The 14,735-nt window shown below is 40.3% G+C and overlaps 2 protein-coding genes across 4 annotated transcripts; both read left to right on the forward strand.

Moving 5' to 3' along the window:
- Positions 1 to 332: 332 nt before the first annotated feature.
- lztr1 (leucine zipper like post translational regulator 1) lies at positions 333 to 10,372 on the forward strand. Of its 3 annotated transcripts, none has more exons than XM_007559199.2 (19): positions 333 to 923; positions 1,016 to 1,078; positions 1,158 to 1,214; positions 3,354 to 3,433; positions 3,519 to 3,627; positions 3,899 to 3,982; positions 4,069 to 4,126; positions 4,229 to 4,368; positions 4,457 to 4,658; positions 4,980 to 5,090; positions 5,194 to 5,286; positions 5,396 to 5,491; positions 6,185 to 6,374; positions 6,459 to 6,628; positions 6,853 to 7,136; positions 7,486 to 7,635; positions 8,731 to 8,836; positions 8,952 to 9,032; positions 9,495 to 10,372. In XM_007559199.2, the coding sequence occupies exons 1-19, from the start codon at positions 772 to 774 to the stop codon at positions 9,609 to 9,611; spliced, it is 2,343 nt and encodes a 780-aa protein (XP_007559261.1). In that variant the 5' UTR covers positions 333 to 771; the 3' UTR covers positions 9,612 to 10,372. The 3 variants fall into 3 exon arrangements, with proteins under 3 accessions (XP_007559261.1, XP_007559262.1, XP_007559260.1); XM_007559200.2 differs by lacking the exons at positions 333 to 923; positions 1,016 to 1,078; positions 1,158 to 1,214 and adding exons at positions 1,787 to 2,385; positions 2,478 to 2,540; positions 2,620 to 2,676 and having other exon boundaries at positions 6,188 to 6,374; XM_007559198.2 differs by lacking the exons at positions 333 to 923; positions 1,016 to 1,078; positions 1,158 to 1,214 and adding exons at positions 1,788 to 2,385; positions 2,478 to 2,540; positions 2,620 to 2,676.
- Positions 10,373 to 12,026: 1,654 nt separating this feature from the next.
- cldn26 (claudin 26) lies at positions 12,027 to 13,162 on the forward strand. The gene has a single exon (XM_007559201.2). The coding sequence runs from the start codon at positions 12,351 to 12,353 to the stop codon at positions 13,038 to 13,040; it is 690 nt and encodes a 229-aa protein (XP_007559263.2). The 5' UTR covers positions 12,027 to 12,350; the 3' UTR covers positions 13,041 to 13,162.
- The last annotated feature ends 1,573 nt before the right edge of the window (positions 13,163 to 14,735 follow it).

Consider the following 14,735-nt stretch of genomic DNA (forward strand, 5'->3'; position numbering starts at 1 on the left):
GAATTTTTTTTTTTCTTTTACAAGTTTTAGAAACTCAAAATGTGTTTCAATGAACAAATCCTCTTAAAGTAACCTACAGGGAACTGTAAAACCACTTCCTCACTGAATGGAGATGCCTTAGGAACACAAAATGTGTTAGGGGAGCAAATGACAAAACTTTTTTGCCCCTACTGTTCATGCTTTTCCTAACAAATGATGCCCCCAGAGCAAGGATTCACATCGAGCACATATAAAAAGCGCGATGAAATACACTCTATTCCAGGCGGTGGCAGTAATGCACCGAAACGTTGTTTGCCAGTCGCCATTAAATAAAAAGAAGTGCAAGTTGCTTCTCTTCAACAGGAAGTTACGCCATCACCGGATGTGAAGGGGGCGTGTTGTGATAATCCTGTTATTTTGCTAGTTTCTGTCTCGAATACCTCGCAACTATCGATATCTATCGCAGTTTTTGGTTGATGGGGAAGATATTTTAGCGAAATGCTTGCAGAAACTTGCTAACATTTAGAACAGTTTGTGTTCTAAATGTTAGCTTAGCCGAACAACGCTAGCTAGCTAGCAGAGTATATTGTACGAACTACCAGTGCCATCTTTTTTTTTAAAAAAACTTCTTTAAACATTTTTGCCCCTCTTTTGGGAAACTTTATACGCTTTTACAAATTTTAATAGCTCTATTAGCGGAAGGCTGCCATTAATGATGTCGTTAACAGAGGACATCTTTACGGATGAGTTGCCCTGAGAACTGATCCTCTGTCAGATGAGTTGCTAGCAAAAATGTCCTGCAAATCAACCAAAGTGGCGCCCAGTGTTGATTTCGACCACAGCTGCTCGGATAGCGTGGAGTACTTGACCCTCAACTTTGGCCCATTTGAGACAGTACACCGCTGGAGAAGACTCCCTCCATGTGATGAGTTTGTGGGAGCAAGGTAACCTTCTGCCAATCATCCTCACAGATCATGATTAATTTCTTTTCCTTTAATCCTGTGTTCACCCCGAGTTTCTATTTACCTTTACACAGACGGAGTAAGCACACTGTTGTGGCGTACAGGGATGCCATATATGTGTTTGGAGGAGACAATGGGTGAGTTTTAGAGTGACAGGCGATGTTTCCTACTTTATGCACAACATCCAGAGTGTTTCAACTCTGCGCCTCCCAACAGGAAAAACATGCTGAATGATTTACTTCGCTTTGATGTCAAGGACTGCTCTTGGTGTCGGTAAGCCTGCTGCATCTGTATCAGAAACCTCCTTATATAAAGTACCTTGCAAAAATATTAATATTCCTTGAACTTTTTCACATTTTGTCATTTTATAATCACAAACTTGAATAGTTTTCTTATGTGACAGATCAATTAAATTTGATCTCTGTNCTGGCCATGCATGTAAGTTTGCCCTGCACTGCAAGATGCATTAGTCTTCAAAATCCTAAAATGTTTACAGTCTCTTCCCATTGTTGAAATTTTTGTGAGAATTTTTTTTTTTCTTTTACAAGTTTTAGAAACTCAAAATGTGTTTCAATGAACAAATCCTCTTAAAGTAACCTACAGGGAACTGTAAAACCACTTCCTCACTGAATGGAACACAAATGGAACACAAATGTGTTAGGGGAGCAAATGACAAAACTTTTTTGCCCCTACTGTTCATGCTTTTCCTAACAAATGATGCCCCCAGAGCAAGGATTCACATCAAGCACATATAAAAAGCGCGATGAAATACACTCTATTCCAGGCGGTGGCAGTAATGCACCGAAACGTTGTTTGCCAGTCGCCATTAAATAAAAAGAAGTGCAAGTTGCTTCTCTTCAACAGGAAGTGACGCCATCACCGGACGTGAAGGGGGCGTGTTGTGATAATCCTGTTATTTTGCTAGTTTCTGTCTCGAATACCTCGCAACTATCTATATCTATCGCAGTTTTTGGTTGATGGGGAAGATATTTTAGCGAAATGCTTGCAGAAACTTGCTAACATTTAGAACAGTTTGTGTTCTAAATGTTAGCTTAGCCGAACAACGCTAGCTAGCTAGCAGAGTATATTGTACGAACTACCAGTGCCATCTTTTTTAAAAAAAAACTTCTTTAAACATTTTTGCCCCTCTTTTGGGAAACTTTATACGCTTTTACAAATTTTAATAGCTCTATTAGCGGCAGGCTGCCATTAATGATGTCGTTAACAGAGGACATCTTTACGGATGAGTTGCCCTGAGAACTGATCCTCTGTCAGATGAGTTGCTAGCAAAAATGTCCTGCAAATCAACCAAAGTGGCGCCCAGTGTTGATTTCGACCACAGCTGCTCGGATAGCGTGGAGTACTTGACCCTCAACTTTGGCCCATTTGAGACAGTACACCGCTGGAGAAGACTCCCTCCATGTGATGAGTTTGTGGGAGCAAGGTAACCTTCTGCCAATCATCCTCACAGATCATGAGTCATTTCTTTTCCTTTAATCCTGTGTTCACCCCGAGTTTCTATTTGCCTTTACACAGACGCAGTAAGCACACTGTTGTGGCGTACAGGGATGCCATATATGTGTTTGGAGGAGACAATGGGTGAGTTTTAGAGTGACAGGCGATGTTTCATACTTTATGCACAACATCCAGAGTGTTTCAACTCTGCGCCTCCCAACAGAAAAAACATGCTGAATGATTTACTTCGCTTTGATGTCAAGGACTGCTCTTGGTGTCGGTAAGCCTGCTGCATCTGTATCAGAAACCTCCTTATATAAAGTACCTTGCAAAAATATTAATATTCCTTGAACTTTTTCACATTTTGTCATTTTATAATCACAAACTTGAATAGTTTTCTTATGTGACAGATCAATTAAATTTGATCTCTGTCTGTGTGTCATGGGTTGATGACCTGCTAGAAGATAAACCTTAACCTTAGTTCTGATTATTTGGTTGATGTCTGAATAAAGGTTTCCCAATAGCATGATACGGCCACCATGTTTCAACCTTGGGTTGATGTGTTCATGGTGATGTGCAGTGTTAATTTTCCACCACAAATGACTGTCTGCTGTGTTCTTGGTCTTTATAACACACAGGTGGACTGACTCTATTTATTGATTCAATGACTTATGAGGAGAAATAATTGCTCTGAATTTTACATAATTATATGACATAAAAACACATCGTGCTTTGTTAGCATGCTCCACTTTCTAAACTACTAGTTAATCATTTTAAAACAATCTATACGTCTCTTTTACCACAGATATTTGCACTGCTTTGCTTTGATCTGTCATATAACATACATTAAAGTTTGTGGTTGTAATATGATCAAAACGTGTAAGGGGAATGAAACCTTCCACAAGACCTTGTGCCTTCAACATGTGGTCTGACACCAGGCCTCAATGTGTCTCACAGAGCTTTCACCACTGGAACTCCACCAGCTCCAAGATACCACCACTCAGCAGTGGTCTATGGCAGCAGCATGTTTGTCTTTGGTAACTTCTTTTTAATTTTAAAAATATGTAATATAATATTTTGGAGTCCTCTAATGATCTACTTTTGTGTCCTGTCGCATTTCAGGGGGCTACACAGGAGACATTTATTCAAATTCAAACTTGAAAAACAAAAACGACCTTTTTGAGTACAAGTTTGCCACAGGACAGTGGACCGAGTGGAAGGTGGAGGGAAGGTAAACATTATTTGTTGTATACGTTATGGACTAGATTATTCAAGAAAAATCTCATTATGTGAATGTTTTTTTGTATTGATGTTTGAATTTATTAGTTTTTGCGTGAGTGATATTTGTCAAAAGTCATCATCCAAAAGTGTTATGTAGTGCTTGAAGGAAGTTAAATTATTCTTAATTAGCTTGTATTGCCTTACAGTTAAACTATTTTATTCTTTATAGGGTTACAGTACACACTGCTCTTTATCTGTGTATTCTGTGACTCTGTGTTCAGCTTGCCAGTTGCCAGATCTGCGCATGGCGCCACAGTGTACAATGATAAGTTATGGATTTTTGCTGGATACGATGGGAACGCCAGGTTTGATTTTTATACCATTATTCCGATCTCACTCTCGCGCTGATGTGCTGAATTATAATTCAGTGATGTTTGCTTTTTGTGTGCAGGCTGAATGACATGTGGACAATCAGTCTGCAGGACCGAGAACACGCATGCTGGGAAGAGGTCTGTTCAATTCTTCTCATTTTTAAAATAAATAACCGCAAATAAAACATGTAGAAATTATATTTATCTTCATCTGCTTTCCTTTGACTTTGTGTCCACCAGATTGACCAGAGTGGGGAGATTCCTCCTTCCTGCTGTAACTTCCCTGTCGCTGTATGCCGAGATAAGATGTTTGTGTTCTCCGGGCAGAGTGGAGCCAAAATCACCAATAATCTGTTTCAGTTTGAGTTCAAAGGCCACATGTGAGTTTTTTTATTTTATTCTTTGAAAACAAAGCTCAAACATCAATGCGTCACATCTCTATAAAGTAACCGACATCCTTGTTCTCAGGTGGACGCGCATCCCAACAGAGCATTTACTGCGGGGCTCCCCTCCTCCTCCTCAGAGGCGCTACGGACACACTATGGTCGCCTTTGACCGCCACCTGTATGTGTTTGGAGGGGCTGCTGACAACACTCTGCCCAATGAGCTGCACTGTTATGATGTGGACTCTCAGACCTGGGAGGTGATTCACCCCAGTCAAGACAGTGAGGTATGAGTCCGGGTAATCCAGAACATTTATGAGTTTGGAAAAACCTTTGTATTTCCCAACTTAATTTGCTTCTCCCTTGCCTAAGTAAAGGTATTATTCCTTCCTTCCCTCCATCCATCCTTTTTTTTGTTCCTCCTTTATTTTCACATTTGTTTGTGTCCTCTTTTTTCTCTTTGTTCCTTTTTGTAGAACCCATCGTTATCAGAATAGCATACACATTCACTGAATTTACAATTAAGGAACTCCACAGATTTTTTTTTTTTTTTTTTGCGTTCCTGAAGTTGTCTTTCACTGGAGTTGAATTTCTCTTTTCTCTCTCAGATGCCCAGTGGGAGACTTTTCCATGCTGCTGCTGTGATTCAAGATGCCATGTACATTTTTGGAGGTACTGTGGACAACAACGTACGCAGTGGGGAGATGTACAGATTCCAGGTAAGTGGACATGGTTGCTGGAATAGTCTGAAACTTGCACTTATATTTTATCGTTTACTTGCAAAGTCGATAACGGGCAGCTTCATAAATGCTCGTCTTGCAGTTCTCAAGCTACCCAAAGTGTACCCTTCACGAGGATTATGGCAAACTGTGGGAGAACCGTCAGTTCTGTGATGTGGAGTTCATTTTGGGAGAGGTGTGTGAGGCTGAAGTGATTCTTCCAAACTCATGAGTGAAATTAAATCTTGGCTTCACTGCAGTCCAACGTTTTTCAATGGTTTGTCTTTTTGTTGTTCTGTTCACAGAGAGAAGAGAGAGTCTTGGGGCACATAGCCATAGTTACTGCGAGGTGTCAGTGGCTGCGGAAGAAAATACTGCAGGCCCGAGACAGGCAGCGACAGGTCAGGGTCACAAACATCACCGTGTTTCAGGAAATCGGTTTAAATCACAAAGCGAGCTAAAATCTAGCTTTTTTTTTTTATTGCAATTCAGATACAAAATGGCTGTGAATTGTAGTTAAGGTCCAATGGCAAGCTGTTAGTGGGACAATTGTTTGTCATGCTCTCCACAAATGCAAGATGAAAAGAAGAAAGACATTATATAAAAACGTAAGACATCCAGCACTCTGTTGAAAATCTGTGACCAGAATTTAAATTTGTTTGCTGAAACTCCTTCCAATCTCGCTTGAGTTCGAGCTGTTCTACAGGGAGGAATGGACAAAATTCTATAAAGAAAGCTTCTTTAAAGCGATACGTTTTTGGTTTGTAAAATGCGCTCTGGGAATCCACAAAAGTGCTCCATGTTAACGATGATCCACTTATGTCTGTCCATTTTAACTGTGTATTTCCCTGTACCAACTTTTACAAGTAAACAGGATGGTTACTCTTTGGTGCATATGGAGCTGTGAAGTGATTTTCTTTCTCCTAACTACTCCTAGCTATGATGACATTTAGTTAGCCTTTCTGTACAGAATAGTTACAGCAACAAGCGTATGAAGCACTAGTTTGAACAACTCATATTTAAGCAATAAATTGTGTTATTCATATGTTGGGGAGCTGAAATGCTGAACAAATGTTGCATAACTTGTTGTTCAGCAGAGGACCAAACGTGAGAGCAGTGAGGAAAGTGAGGGAGCAGCTGGAGGCCCAAGAGATGTCCCAGCAGGCAATAAACCATCGGGCACACAGCCCCTGCTGGAGGTATCCATCAGGGAAGCAGAAGCTCAGCCTTTCGAAGTCCTAATGCAGTTTCTCTATACCGACAAGATTCAGTACCCTCGCCGAGGTACAGCTAACCTTTCCCTGCTTAGATACTAAATCCAGCAATGTGCTTCTGAGAGTATTTATATATTCCTGTATTTACACACAGGTCATGTCCAGGACGTTCTCCTCATAATGGACGTGTACAAACTCGCTCTAAGTTTTAAGCTTTCACGGCTGGAGCAGCTTTGTGTGCAGTACATCGAGGCGTCTGTGGATCTGCAGAATGTTCTGAGTGTTTGTGAGAACGCCAACAAGCTGCAGCTGGACCAGCTCAAGGTACAGCCCAGATTAAACAACAAAAACCTTAAAATATAAATCACTCTTCTAGTGACCTCTAGTGGTTGTAGTTCAGTGGAGCTTTAACTTGACTTTTTTCAGTTTCACGCCAACAAACCAGTCTCTTTATTTTTGTTCATGTTAGTCTTTATTATGAGAAAAGCAAGGAAAATTTAACTTTTTACCCTAATTAAAAAACAAACAAACAATCTTCCCTTCTCCAGGAGCACTGTCTCAACTTCGTAGTGAAGGAATCCCACTTTAATCAGGTGATCATGACCAAAGAGTTTGAGCATCTTTCCACCCCACTGATAGTGGAGATAGTGCGGCGGAAGCAGCAGCCTCCCCCCAGAGTGTATTCAGACCAGCCGGTGGACATCGGGACGTCTCTGGTGCAGGACATGAAGGCCTGCCTGGAGGGAGGAGGACTGGAGTTCTGCGACATTATCCTGCTGTTAGACGGACATCCTCGACCTGCACACAAAGCCATACTTGCAGCTCGATCCAGGTAGTTCGAACTCTAATTATCTGTGACTAGACCAACATGTTGGCAGTTCTCTTACCCGTGGAACCTTTTATTTTATCGCATATTATGTAATTGGACCTAGCAAGAGTACTTTGTAAATGTAAAGTGGAAGGAAAATATGCATGATTTATAGAAAAGAAATTGAGTTGCCAGTTAAAGATGCACAATTTATGAATCATGTAACCAGAATCTGTGATCGTTTTGCACACTTATTGGTTGAAATTAAATGGATTTACTTCTGCACTCTGACTAGGCCATTGCAGCTCCGACTGTGTTCTACTGTGTTGACTGTCATTGTTTTCCAGACTGACATCTTGTATTGATATTCCAGTTACTTTGAGGCGATGTTCCGCTCCTTCATGCCAGAAGACGGCCAGGTGAACATTTCCATCGGTGAGATGGTCCCAAGCAAGCAGGCGTTTGAATCCATGCTGCGCTACATTTACTACGGCGACGTCAACATGCCTCCAGAAGATTCTCTGTATCCTTCTCAGACTCTAGAAAATGGCATTTAATTAAATGAGATGGATATTTAGCTAAAAACATTTTCATATTTTCAAATTGAAACTTTCTTTAGTCTATGCTATCTCTAAAAACACAATGGCCTACATCCTGCAGAAAGTCTTCCACAAAATTAATTTAAACTGTTTATTACAGCTGATTGGTAATGTTTTTCTTTAGCTTATGTTTAGCTGGACAGAAAATAAGCTGGTGGCATAAATGTAGAATCGGACAATAGTTATGATAGGAATCTGCATATAGGAGAAAATCAAAATACAGGATCCTGAAATCCTAGTTACATGAACAGCAACCCTGGTTTGAAATGGGCAACTAATGAGTCCCACTATTCTCACAGAGCTTTTGGAAAATGAAGACAGTAATCAAAACAAAATAGGTGCACATCAGACAAAGGTTTAGATAAGATTTTTCTTCTGGCATTTAAAGCTATTCCTTCTCCACTCGGAGCTGTACTTTATCGAGGGCTTTGTTTTTAAAAACAATCGGGGGTGTCTTACTATCGGGGAAACACGGTAGGTCAGTCAAACTTTATTAACAAACCAGCGTTCTGACAACTATCCCAGCATGCACCGCGCGCTTCTTCTTCTTCTACGGGCGAAAATGAAGTCGGCGGCTGCTTACCGTAGTTGCTAGACCTGTTGTGGCTTGTCGGCTTTTGAGGAAATTGAAGGTTTTTAGGTGCGCCTTATAGTGTGGAAAATATGGTATTCCACAGATTCAGGCCTCCAGCTAAAGCAAAGAAATTCATCTTTTTGAACCTAAAATGTCATCTGAGGTTGTAGATAGATTATTTCTTTTTTTCAAACCATATTTGCAGGCAGTAAATTATGTTTTGGGCAGTTTGTAATGTTTTAAATGTCTTCTAACCAAATGTCATGTATTTTAACATTTTTGTGGTCATTTCTCACACTTACATGTAGTAAGCCATTCAAGGACATTAAAAAGGGGAATCTTTGGATCCTGAGTTTCACATTTTTCACTAATGTGACTATATCTGCAGTTCTTTTCAAACATCTCATCTGTTTTGAGCGTTTTTCCCTTGACCGTTGGCAACCAGTTATCTGTTTGCTGCTCCGTATTACTACGGCTTCTCCAACAACAGGCTCCAGGCTTACTGTAAGCAGAACCTGGAGATGAATGTGACTGTGGAGAATGTCCTGCAGGTATTTATATTTTTCACCCTTGGGTATCTGTGACCTAATTGGGAAAACACAATCTCTCTCTTGCTGAATAAAGAACTTCTTCTCTCACTTCTCGTGCTTGGCGGCCCCTCTGCAGATCCTGGAAGCGGCAGACAAGACGCAGGCTCTGGACATGAAGAAGCACTGCCTCCACATTATTGTCCACCAGTTCATCAAGGTGGGTGGGCTCGTATCCGAAGCCTTGGGGGTGTGCTGCCCACTCGGTGCAGCTGAGCTAACCCTCTAGTATCGCCGTCTTTGTGGGGAAACTGACACGTTTGACCTCTTAGCGGAACACGCTCCGTTTTCTGAGTAGAGAGGAGACTGTTTACAGCTGGGCCGGCTGTGTAAGCACCTCATCAAAGAGCAGCGGGGCGTCGCAGTGGCACTCTGATTATTGTTTGTTATCTAACGAAACAGCGAAACACTCAATTTTCACTTTCCTTCACTGGAGTGTTAGCTCTGTTGCTTGTGTTTCCGTTCTGCTTCTTTTTCTTTTTTTCTCGCTGTTGCGTTTTTTTTGTTTTGTTTTTTTTTTTATGCATGTGAAATCAACGGCTTCTTATCACCCATTTTTGTCTCTCATTGTCTTAATTTTTGAAACATTTTTTCATATTTGCTTTGTTCTCCCCTCCCAAAGGTATCCAAGCTCCCCAACCTGCGGTCTCTCAGCCAGCTGCTGTTGTTGGACATCATTGAGTCTCTAGCTACGCACATATCAGACAAACAGTGTGCTGAAATGGGCTCTGACATTTAGGATAACTCAGAAGAGCTATTTACTTCTAAGAAGCCATACATCTCCTACTTACCTACTTCTATTCATTCCTGCTGCACTGGAATCCATTTTATTTTATTTATGTTTTAGGGGTTTTTTTGTGTTTTTTTCCCGCCCCTGCATGTCTGACTCCTGTACGATAAATGCCTTTTATCTACGCTGCATTTTGTGTCTCGCTGTATTTGAGGCAGCAGTGAAATCAAAGAAACCAGAATGTGGCTTAGAAATAAATGTTAAATACTGTTAAAAAAATAAAAATAAACTTTTTACATACTTTGTCATTTATTTTGTAAACAAACTTTTTGCAAGCTTGTCCTCTGCTCTGTATTTATCAGGTGTTTTTAAAACTCATATGCATTTTGCTGTTCATGATTGTGACAGTATATGCAAAAAGTGTTTCAGGATCATTTACTTTGTCCACATGCAGTTTAGACGCCATCCGTCTCGGTTCTTCAGTTTGCTTTATTCTCAGCTGTGATCAAACCTGTAATATGTGATGTAAGGAATCAGTCATTATATATACAAAGTATTAGGATGTGTACTATTTGTTTCATTATGTCTGTCTAGTTATGATGTTACCAGTACTAACCAAAAAAAAATCACTATTCACTTTAAAAGGAACCATGTAATAGTGACCGTTACGTTACTGTTGCAAAACGTATGTCCATGTAGGATTCATGTGATGAAAGCCTTAATAAACTGCATCATAAATCAGTCATGTTCTGTGCAGACTGGATATGAGACACATGGTTTTGTTTTTGACTTTTACCTTCTTCCATTTAAACCTTTAAAGCGCTTTCAAGCTCAACTTTGCCTTGGTTTACATATCTAAAATGCTTTTACTTGTTTTTCACAGACAGGATTTGGTTGAATATTTGCTTTTGCTCACCAGCTTGAATTTTCTGCTGTTCATGTTTTCAATAAATAAATAAATATTAGAATTTAGTTCAGCCGGGTTGGTAATTAACCCATTAATAAAATATAAATATCCTAAACTCAACTCTAAGTGAACGTGAGTGTAACTGGGATCTAGTTGGAATATTGATTTTAAATCTGTTTATACAAGTGGATGAGTTGACGTCTGTTGTGCTATTGATTCTGCTGACCACTTTAATATCTGCAATTCCTTGCAGATATTAGTTTTTTAAACAAGCAGTTGTATAGTTTGCAAATTGCCTCATTGGCCAAAACCAGGCAATTGAAGTTTTTGGTTCAACCTTGGACTTTTTGCAAATCTTTAAATGTGCTTCCTAAAGGTTCAGTTCTTGCCTAATCGTTGTTTTCTTTATATATAAAACATGTAGAACATTTCACCTGCATATCACCGACACTTTACTCCTCGTCACTTGTTCTCGCAAAGGCTTTGAAACACCTCCAACATGCCTTTGAGAACGTAAGGGAGCATTTCTTTACCCTCATCTCGTTAATGCAGAGAAATCATTAATGACGATTTGTCTTTTAAGGAACATGTTGATTCTCCCAACAAAAAGAATACACATTTTATTAGAAACAAGTCTTCCTTTTCTCTTTATGTAAAATATAAACTGTTTAAATCAGCCTTCTGCCTACGACTGAGCATCAACAAATACTGATATTGATGTTTCTGCTGATTGACTTTGCATCTTGGATTGACAGTTGTCTTTTTCAGATTGGGAGAACTCCTCCCAGAGATCTTCAGTCAAACTGAAAACTCAGGACTCTGCGAAGGCCATTTCAAAAATGTTAAAATGAATTAGAAGAAGTCTACTGGTCAAATTAAAACTGCTACCTTAAGCTCACACCTACCACACATATGAATGAGTCTGAGCGTTTGAAAGAAACTTTAATCTGATCTGCAAAACTTAGTTTCCCTTAATAAAGTTGAAGGCGAGGTGAAAACTCTAGGGTCTAGCAAAAATACATTTTATGCAACTTTCCACTCTGTTTTATGGTCACACTGATTCTAACCAGAAAGCTATCATCTCAATGGAATGAACCTGGTTAAATAGAAGGAAAAAATCGTTTTAATGGTTAAATAAAGATTGAAATGAATTAGATACTTTTTGTGGGCGCAAGAAATCTAGCATTTCACAAATGCAAATCAAAACTGGGGGGACTAAAAAAACTAATAACAGATTTTTAAAAAAAAGTTCACTGGATTTTAGGCAGTCAGAGGTAAAATTGAGAGAGAACTGGAGCTTCTAACACTTTGAATGGTCCAGTGGAGGGAACACAAAGTGCTTTTCACAGTCTGGTCACTTGAGACACTTGGCAAATAAAGTGTTCCCATTTTGGTTTCTTTAGTATGTAAATGCATGTTTCAAAACAGCAGTCTTGTCAGGTATGTCAGTGCAGCATTTTATCTGAAAAAGTAATAACTTATAAAAGAACTGGATGCATTCCTAAACAGCCCATGATATGAATATCAAAGAAAGCTTCTTTTTCTTTTTGTGTTTAAGTGTGTTGTACGGCCATGTTGCTGCACACATGCACTCTGGGCCAGGAATTTCACTGAACATACCTGGTTTCATTTAAAAACAGACTTCATTAGTCGCTGTGATGACATTGAACACTGAGACGAAACAGTGGGTCTATTGTCAAACCTCAATGCTGGATTATCTCTCTTATCGGGTGCATTTTTTTTAAAGGAGGCTGCAGAAGCCGACCTTCCCAAAAACTGGGACGGGCTAAAGAGTCTCTCTGGATCCCTTATCTTGTTACATTAACTTGGACGGGAGAATCATGGCACACAGTGTCTACCTGCAACAGCAGAAGATGGTTTTTCTAACAACAAAAATGATGGAGCGAACGGCTCTGTTTTTATCGTTTGGGAGTTACATCACTTCTCTGATCACTGCTTTTTTACCCCTGTGGAAAACGATGAACTCTGATCTCAACGAGGTGGAGAACTGGTTTTCAGGGCTCTGGCTCACCTGCCTCTACACGGACGAGAGGGGGATTCAGTGCAAGGCCTACGATTCTGTGCTGGGTCTGCCGGTGGATCTTCAGATCTCCAGGGTCCTCGTCTTGATTTCTATTGGAACTGGAGGATTTGCCCTGTTGACCAGCTTTCTCGGTCTGGAGGGGGTTGGCGTATGTGTGAGGAAGCCAGAAGTGAAAAGACGGCTCTTCATCTTCAGCGGAGTGATGACCTGGGTGTCGGGACTCACCACTCTGGCTCCTGTCTCCATAGTGGCGTACACGACGGTGGTGGACTTCTGGGATGAAGGTTTTCCTGATGTGATGCCTCGATGGGAGTATGGCGAGGCGATGTTCTCTGGATGGTTTGGGGGTCTGGGCCAGGTCATCGGAGGAACTCTGTTCTTTGTGGCTGTGTGCATGAGGGACTACGACCTGCAAAGGCTGAATGTTCCTGTCAGCCCAGAGCTGAAGCCCAGGACCAGGTACTACCTGAAGACGGAGGTTCTTTAGCTGTCTGTGTCGCATCCAGGTTCAATTGGAAGAAATCATGAGATTAATAAATTTGTGTACATAGCTTTGATTAAAAACTGAAGCTTTTATAAAACTTGCAAGACTTTGTGCATTTTTTGAAAGTTCTTTTTGGGTTTATTTCTCAAACGAAAATATTCTCTCTGAATGTTTTATGTTATGCAAGTGTTTTCTGGAAGTTTGTTCCAAATTTGTGGTGCATAGAAGCTGAATGCTGCTTCTCCTCGTTTGGTTCAGGGGATGCAGAGCAGACCAGGTTCTGGTCTGCTCTGCATCTGTTGTACCAACCATCTAGACCTGAGGGGTCTAGATGGTTGCTACGACAACAAGAGATCTTTAATGTATTGTGGCGCTGACCCGTTTAGTGATCTATAAACTAACAACAGTATTTTAAAGTCTATTGTCTGAGCTATAGGGAACCAGTGAAGGGACTTTAAAACTGGTGTAGCCAGTCTACTCCACTTTATTCACCAAAAACTTTTTTTTTTAATTCACCAAAAACTGTCCTGTAATCTGCAATGTTCGCTATGTTGAGCTCTGCAGTTAGCCGCCTTATCTCACTGTGCGAGAGGCAACTGCATCGTGGGCAAAAGGTCAAAAGGTAACAAGGTGACCGGAGGGGCTTATTATGTTGTTTTTCTTAAAAAAAATACAACAAAAAACAAAAATAATTTCAGTACATGTAATTATGTGTCAGAGGGCTTACAAAATAATAATAAATAAAAAATTTACCCAAAGGGCACTTGAGGGTAAGGAGCATTGGACATTCCAAAATTTTGGACATTTTGGAATGTCCAAAATGAAGACATTTTGGAAAATGCTCCCCAACTCAGAGCCTCACATAAATGTAAGTTTTTTTCCTGAGAATATCGAAACCCAAAACGTTTCAATGCCAGCAAAGGAACGTGACGAGACGGCTTCCTTGAAAAAGGAAAGTACTTCCAAGAACACTGGGATTTCTACAGCACAGCCAGTCACCAAAAAGTAGGTAGTCTGTCTTCATACCGCAGGATACTCTGGATAAAAACAGGTAGAAAAGTCCATTTATGGATAAGCCCAGGGACAATTATCAAAGAGAAAATTTAACAGATGTTCCTGATAATCAAACAGCGAGTAAAGCAAAGTGTACATGTCTTGCCAAATTTAAGGAGTCTGAATTGGAGTATATCAGAATCTAGAAATATTTAATGAAGCAGCTCGACGAGATGTTTTGTATAAATCGTAAACTAACTGCTCAACTTAGACATCAGAAAGATCTGATGAGGAAAGCAGTCTCAGAGAGAAGACAAAGCAGCAATTCAATGTTTTCTCTTCAAATTCAGACAGACATACGAGAACACTCAGAGAAGAGAACATTTCGTCATCAATCTGATTCAGTACAAACAGACATGGCTGTACAGGAAACCAGTTATCAGGAAAAACCAGTCAGTCGAACGATTTTTACCCAAACTGAGATGGATGTGTTGGAAACCAGCAGTCAGGTAAAACCGGATCATCAAACAATTTCGACCCAAATGGAGATGGATGTGTTGGAAACCAGCAGTCAGGTAAAACCGGATCATCAAACAATTTCGACCCAAATGGAGATGGATGTGTTGGAAACCAGCTATCAGGTAAAACCGGATCATCAAACAATTTCGACCCAAATGGAGATGGATGTGTTGGAAACCAGCTACC

This window comes from Poecilia formosa, unplaced genomic scaffold (assembly GCF_000485575.1).
Source record: "Poecilia formosa unplaced genomic scaffold, Poecilia_formosa-5.1.2 Scaffold103, whole genome shotgun sequence".
Lineage (NCBI taxonomy): Eukaryota > Metazoa > Chordata > Actinopteri > Cyprinodontiformes > Poeciliidae > Poecilia > Poecilia formosa.